The sequence below is a fragment of the Oryzias melastigma genome, linkage group LG23, assembly GCF_002922805.2.
Source record: "Oryzias melastigma strain HK-1 linkage group LG23, ASM292280v2, whole genome shotgun sequence".
Classification (NCBI taxonomy): domain Eukaryota; kingdom Metazoa; phylum Chordata; class Actinopteri; order Beloniformes; family Adrianichthyidae; genus Oryzias; species Oryzias melastigma.
The window spans coordinates 21,388,236-21,395,677 of NC_050534.1; the positions used below are offsets into that span (position 1 = coordinate 21,388,236).

Here is a 7,442-nt window from a genome sequence, read left to right on the forward strand (position 1 = left end):
TCTGCAAGTGGATGAATCAGGATGGGGCGGAGCAAGGAGCTTGTGGCCACGCCCACCGTATTTTCTATGTCACAAATGCAATCTTTTTAAAACTTCATTTTCACATCTGCTCCTGACTTTCAATAAAATGTTTTCTTTTTTTTAAGTTCTCCTTCAAAAGTAAAAACAGTAAATGGAATACATTCAATTATCATAAATTAGAGTATGTTTTGAAGTTTAGTTTCCTCAGATCCAGTTCGGATCCAGAATCCTCTTTTGTGATTGTTACAGATTAAAGTCATACATATTGAGAATGTCTTCCATGTTCCTCCGTTGATCTGTGTTTTTTTTCTCGTGTGAAGTTGGAGGAGGAGTTGTGCGCGCGCTCTCTCTGGGAGCCTTTAAAAGAGGCTCCAGAGAAGCTCAGACATGAACCGCCAGCTGCTGCGCGTCACGATGGATCGATGCGTTTTGATTTTGGATTTCAGCTCCTTTTCTGCGGTGATTACGCGCTGGTGACCTTTACGCACAGACACGCGCGCGGATCCTGGAACAGGTGACCGCAACGCACAGGCACCCGGGCTGCTCCGTGCGCTCAAATCCTAGAGCTGGTGACCGTTACGCAGAGAAACTCGCGCAGAGCCTGGATCTGGTGACTGTTACGCACGGGCGCATGGACAGCTCCGTGTTAGAGGACTCTAGAGCTGGTGACCATTACGCACGGGCAGCTCCGTGCGCGCCGATCTTGGATCTGGTGACTGTTACGCACAGGCATTTGCGCAGAGCCTGGATCTGGTGACCGTTACGCACAGGTGGAGCTGGTGACTGTTACGCACAGGCACGCGCGCAGAGCCTAGATCTGGTGCCCATTACGCACTGGCACGCGGGCAGCTCCGTGCGCCCGCAGCAGAGCGGCACCATGCTCTTCCCCTCGGAGAGCCGCTGTAACCTGACGGGTCAGAACTGCTCCCTGAACGTGACGCAGCACCTGGGGGGCGCCAAGAAGAACCACAGCGACCCGTTCGGGCGGAACGAGGAGGTGGCCAAGATCGAGATCACCGTCCTGAGCCTCGCCTTCGTGGCGGCGGTGGTGGGGAACGTCAGCGTGCTGCTGGCCATGTACCGGACGCGGCGGAAGCTGTCGCGCATGCACCTGTTCATGAAGCACCTGAGCCTGGCGGACCTGGTGGTGGCCTTCTTCCAGGTGCTGCCGCAGCTCTGCTGGGAGATCACCTTCCGCTTCTACGGGCCGGACTTCCTGTGCCGCATCGTGAAGCACCTGCAGGTCCTGGGCATGTTCGCCTCCACCTACATGATGGTGATGATGACCGTGGACCGCTACATCGCCATCTGCCACCCGCTGCAGACGCTGCAGCAGCCCACGCAGCGCGCCTACATCATGATCGGCTCCACGTGGGCGTGCAGCCTGGTCCTCAGCACCCCGCAGTACTTCATCTTCTCCCTCAGCGAGGTCCGGCCCGGCTCCGCCGTCTACGACTGCTGGGGCCACTTCGTGGAGCCGTGGGGGCTGCGCGCATACATCACCTGGATCACGGCCGGGATCTTCCTGGTGCCCGTGGCCATCCTGGTGTTCTGCTACGGCTTCATCTGCCGCACCATCTGGAGGAACCTCAAGTTCAAGACCAAGAGGAAGCGCGCGGACGCCGTGGACGGGGTCTCCAAGAACGGCATCCTGAGCCGGAGCTCGGTCAGCAGCGTCAGCACCATCTCGCGCGCCAAATTACGCACGGTGAAGATGACCTTCGTGATCGTGGTGGCCTTCGTGGTGTGCTGGGCGCCCTTCTTCACCGTGCAGATGTGGTCCGTGTGGGACCAGACCTTCTCCTGGGACGGTGAGTTTCCTCTGCTCCAGAAAATCACCTCAATCGATGAGAGAAAGACGCAGAAATGATCGATTTTTATTCGAGAACTGAACACATTTTAGATTTTAATCTGCTGCTGTTTATAGGTGGAGCTTCACCTTCTGGAAACTGAACTTTAGTAAAGTGAAGCAAAAATCTTCACTTAGTTTAAACTTTCTACAGTAAATAGTTTCTCCCAACATTCATGTTTTCCTGCATAAGCGATCCAGAATGAATGGAGTCGTTTTTGTCCTCCAGCCTCCCTCTCCTCATTTAGACTCTTGACTCATTCAGTCATTCAGCTTCAGGGGATAGAGACGGATGGAGGAAACGGACTTTCTCCGATTACATTTCGTGTTATTGAACTCCCGAGGAAAACAGGTGAAAACAAATCCGCCTTATTAGGAGCGAATTAAAAATGCATGAAACATATTTCAGAATGTCCTCATGGACTCCAATTGATGCTGTTTGCTCTCAAATGACTTTTTACTGGAACTCTTTGTTTTTTCTTTTTATAAATGTGCAAACTTCAACTAATTGTTTTTAAATTAAGGAAGAAATACGAAAAAACTATTAACAGTATGAATAACGGAAATTTGAGGCTTTAAACTGGATCCTTGAGTTAAAAAAAATACATTTATGGGATGTTTGATCCTGGATCTGTTCAGTAGCTAGGATAGGCTCCAGCAACCCCATGACCCTGAAAGTGATTCAGCGGGTTCTTCTAATGGTTGAATTTGTCCCCAGATTGATGAATATTGTTGAATATTTACATTTAAAGCCTCTATAAAATAGTTTTTGTTACATTTATTGAATATTATTTTTTTTGAAATCTGTTTATTCAAACAAAATCTTTAAGATACTGAAATTATTTCACTTTTGGGTTCCCTCGAACTTGTTTCAAATAAACTTAAAGTTGATCTGAATATTGATTATCATCATCTACATCAAAATATCCTTCTGAAGACGTTAACACTTTTATTAATTGTTGATTTTATGACTAAAATTGTTATTTTTGACTTAAAAAGAGAACAGTGTAGTGTAAATGCTAAAACTTCAAAAAACATAAGGAAATCTGAATAACCCTCCTGACTATCAGAGAAAGAAAAACATTTTTTTAAATTAACCAAAAGCTACAATTCCCAAAGCCCCGCCCCCTATCATTTGGTATCATTGAAACCCCAAGAAGGAGTTTATTCAGATGAAGGCAGTGGGAGGAAGACATTTATGAATGTTCTCTACTCTAGTGGTCCTCAAGGCCCGGGTCACTTGGTACCAGAACACAGATAGAAAAAAACAAATTCATGAGCCAACATAGATTATTTCCTTTTAGTTTATTTTCTGATCCTAAAAGATGTTTTATTTTGAAAAACTGTTGGATTCTGTTCACAACAACCGTCTTGGTCACGAACTTAAAGCGACTACCTGGACTGCTAAGCTAGCAGCTAACAGCTAACAAAAAACAAAACAATAAAACGTGTTTCGTTTTTTGAGGGTTTGGTGTTTTGTGTTTTAGTTTCGAGAACAACGAGATATATAGCATTACCTGTAATAATGCTAGTGTGAATGCTGTAATCTGAATGTGACTGCTGAAGATGCTAGTGCTGATACCTGAAAATGCTTAAATTAATAGCTGAAAACGCTGAAGCTGGTAGCCAGCTAAAATATTAGCTAAATGCCAAATTAGAAAAAAAAAAAAAAAAAAAACTGGTAAAATGTCTAATTTAGCCAAAACAGCTGGCATGTTGCTGAAATAGCTAAACTCCAAAATAACCTAAAAATGTTTTTTTTAAAAAGCCAAAATTAGCCAACATAGCTAGCTTGTAGCTGAATGATTAGCTAAAGTCCAAATTTGCCTAAAAAAACTGAAAAAAGCCTAAATTAGCTAAACCTGCTAGCATGCTCTTAAATAGCTGCTGTTTTCAGACAAAACCGGGCGTTTTCCTCCACACACAGAATTATTCAGACAGTTGTTCTCACGAAGCAGAAGACGCTCTGACTAATGCGCAGCGACAAACTCGACTGTTTCACAAAGATAATAGAGTTGGAGACACGATGGATTTATTTATATTTAGAAAATTTCAGTTTTATGACAGTGGTGTCCTTTTATTTTGCTTTATTTATCCATACCACCTTAAAAGTCGTCCGTAGCTGAAGCTAGCGTCTGGTTGTTAGCCTCCACTTTGACGTTAAAGAGAAAATCTTCACAAAGTTCAATAATTTTACAGAGAATAAAGATTTAATCAAATAAAGTTGATGATTTGCGGAAACTTTAAAATTTGAGAATTTTCCTGCAGAAACACTGAATGAAGTTCAGAAACTTTAACACAGAAAATGTTGAAAAATACCAGATAATTGAGGATTTATGAAGTTAGAATATTATCAATCTGTTTACCCTGAAAGATAATCGGATTAAGAGTTAAAATTGCATTTTTATTGGAGAAATAAAATCATGTAATGTTTCCTTTAAGGAAATAATTCAAGGCAGAAACGATTTCTACAAGTCAACAACTTTGTTTCATTTAATCTTCATCATCTATGAAAAAAAAAAAAATCTACTGATATTTTTAGACTTTTTAAGCAAAATTTCTTATTGTAGCATTTTTATTTTTGATATAGATTTTCAGAAACTGGAAGCCTAAAAATGTCAACTTCATTTCATTTGGTCAACGACCAAAATATTATCTCATGTGAGCCAATCTGAGTCCTAAGAAAGGTTGATCTTCTTACTTTTAAATGTCTGCAATAAAAACAATGTAGAGAAACAGTCGTTCTACTTTAGAAAAAAACATTTACAATAAAAAAACAAGAAAGATCAGCTTTAGATTGTTTACTTTAAGGTTCAGACAAACAATATTTTATTTATTTAAATACATTTATTGATTAATAAAGTTAACATTTTTGTTGAACCAAACCATTCATGTTTTTACAATAAAACACATAGAAATAACATCAGCCAAAATAGAACCCGTTAGAATAAAATCTGCTCAAATGGAAGGTTGATATTTTGAATAAATCATCAATATTGGAGGATTATTAAGAATTTGTATTTAGATTTAAGAACGATCTGAGAGAGGAAATGAAAACACACCTCAGCAGGACATTTATAAAATAAATATAGAACATGTTTCTGTTGACCTTAGTAATGTTACCTTTTATTATTAATGTAAAATTGTGTCAAACAGCGTTCAGCTGTCAGCTTTGCCGTTCTAAATGCGACCACCTTTCCGTCCCTGTAGTCATTTTGTGTGGCGTCACCGTGAAAGTGGTCTATTGGCGGCGGCTGGTCGTTTAAGACTGAGGAGGCCTCGCCAAGGCAGGGAGGGGGCGGAGCAGCAGGGAGGGGCGGAGCAACAGGCTGGGTAGTCTTTGGGTTTTACTTTGAGTTGTGCTGGTTTGTTTTATTCTTTTCCGTCTTTGTCCTCAGCAGTCTTACACTGCTGGGTTTTGTTATTTTAGTTTGGGGTTGGTAGTCTTCATTTGTGGGCTTTGTTTATTTGTTTTTTTAATATTTTTTTTGTAAATCCTTCTGAGCCAGACTGAAGTCATCAAACCAGCTTCTGTCTGAGGAAACGGTAATCAGCTGACGTTTCCCCCACAGACTCTGAGAACACCACGGTGACGCTCTCCGCCCTGCTGGCCAGCCTCAACAGCTGCTGCAACCCCTGGATCTACATGATCTTCAGCGGACACCTGCTGTCCGACTTCTTCAGCAGCCTGCCGTGCTGCCGCGGCCTGAAGATGCAGCTGCAGCAGCAGGACTCGGACAGCAGCCTCCGCCGGACCACGCTGCTGTCCCGCCTGCAGGGCCCGCGCCTCTCCGAGCCGTTCAGGGACCTCAACCTCGCCGGTAAAAGCTGCCCGCCGGTCCCGTCGCCGTCCTAACATATTCGCTGGGACGGAGGGAATGAGCTCATCGGGAGTTTGTTTTGGCTGGTCCACGCCAGTGGAAAGGCTGACGCTGCAGGATGCAGAGTTTTAATAACTCGTCATCGCGCCAGACTGTAGCTTTTGGCAGCAGGGCGGTGTCAAAACAAATGCAGCTGATGGACCGGCCTGGACAGAACTGCTGCTTCATGACTGGAGGAACACGTTTTCATTCCAGTCTTTGTTGTGGAGTCTTAAGAAGGACGTATTAATGGAGCCAGGCTGCAGGTTTAATATAGAAGTCAACTCTGTAATAGAAAAAAACAACAAAAACACAGATCCAGAAACAGTTTCAGCAGCAACATCCCAGAAAAAACCTCAGATTACTAAGAAAAACAACAAAAAACTCAGATTTCTGATTAGGACACGCCCACATGGATCCTGTCAATCATATTCGGAAACCATCACCTTTAGTTTTTAGACTCTAGACCAGGAGTCTGCATCCATTTCCAATTGTGGGTTTATATCACAGTTGTTGACCAACGGGTCACTTTGTACCGACAGAAAAAGGAAAAACATGCGCTAACTTAAATTATTTCCGTTCAGTTCATTTTCTCATCCTGAAGGAAGTTTTATTTTGAAGAACTTACGGATTCTGTTCATAACATCCATGTTGGTCACATGACTTAAAGCGGCTAGCTGTGTGGCTAAGCTAGTAGCTAAAAGCTAACAAGAACAAACAGAATGTGTTTGTAAAGTTTCTTTTTTTTAATTATAGTATTTCTATAAATAAAAATGTTATTTTTTTAACTTTTGCCAACAGCACATGCAGATTCCTTCAGAATAAAATGTAAAAATGCAGATTTATGTTAATTAAAATTCCAAAAAAAATCCAAATCAAACATGGAGTTTCAAATCATTAATATTAGCCAAACTTAAAAAAAAGCCTAAATTAGCCAAAACATGTAGCTGAAATATTAGCTAAATGCAAAATAAGCTTAAAATATATGGAAACATGTCTAATTTAGCCAAAACAGCTAGCATAAAGCTGAAAACCTAGCTACACTAAAATTAGCCTCAGAAACTGAAAAAAGCCTAAATTAGCCAAAACATGTAGCTGAAATATGAGCTAAATGTCAAATTACTCTAAATTAACCGGAAAAATGTCAAATTTCGCCTAAACAGTTTTGGCCCAAACGTAGAAGAGGGGCGGATCTGGCCCGCGGGCCGTCGTTTGGGGACCCGTAGCGTAGAAGGATATCGTGGTCATGACCTTCCACCAATCCGGAGCTGGTTTCAACAGATGCTCCGCCCTAACCGATCCAATTTTCTATGACCCACCACCAACAGGGACCTGAAAACGTTCCGGTTCTGTCCATTTTATAACGGAAACGCTCAAACTACGGACCGTACCACTCAGTGGAAACACGGCTTCAAGTTCTGCGATTCCTCTCGGGAACCTCTTCCCATTAGAACACAGTTCCACATGAAAAGGGATTCTTTCTACCAGATTTTCAAACCCTCGGATCATCTCGATGTTAAATATGTTCCTCCCAGCGATCCAGAGAAGAAACCGGATTTCTTCAGCTGTGACCTTAACTGTCGATTCTCAAGAAGAAGCTAAAGAATCGAAAGTTATGGAGCAATTTATTCTGGACTGATAGACGCTGAACCATCAGAAGCTCCTCCTCCTGGGGGAGGGACTTGAAGCTCAAGAAAACATTAGAACTTCAG

At 42.6% G+C, this 7,442-nt stretch overlaps 1 protein-coding gene across 1 annotated transcript; it reads left to right on the forward strand.

Annotated features, from left to right (window-relative positions):
- Positions 1-227: 227 nt before the first annotated feature.
- Positions 228-6,516, forward strand: LOC112158196 (arg8-vasotocin receptor). The gene is made up of 2 exons (XM_024291440.2): positions 228-1,832; positions 5,443-6,516. Exons 1-2 carry the CDS (start codon positions 899-901, stop codon positions 5,724-5,726), a joined length of 1,218 nt encoding a protein of 405 aa, XP_024147208.1. The 5' UTR covers positions 228-898; the 3' UTR covers positions 5,727-6,516.
- Positions 6,517-7,442: the final 926 nt, after the last annotated feature.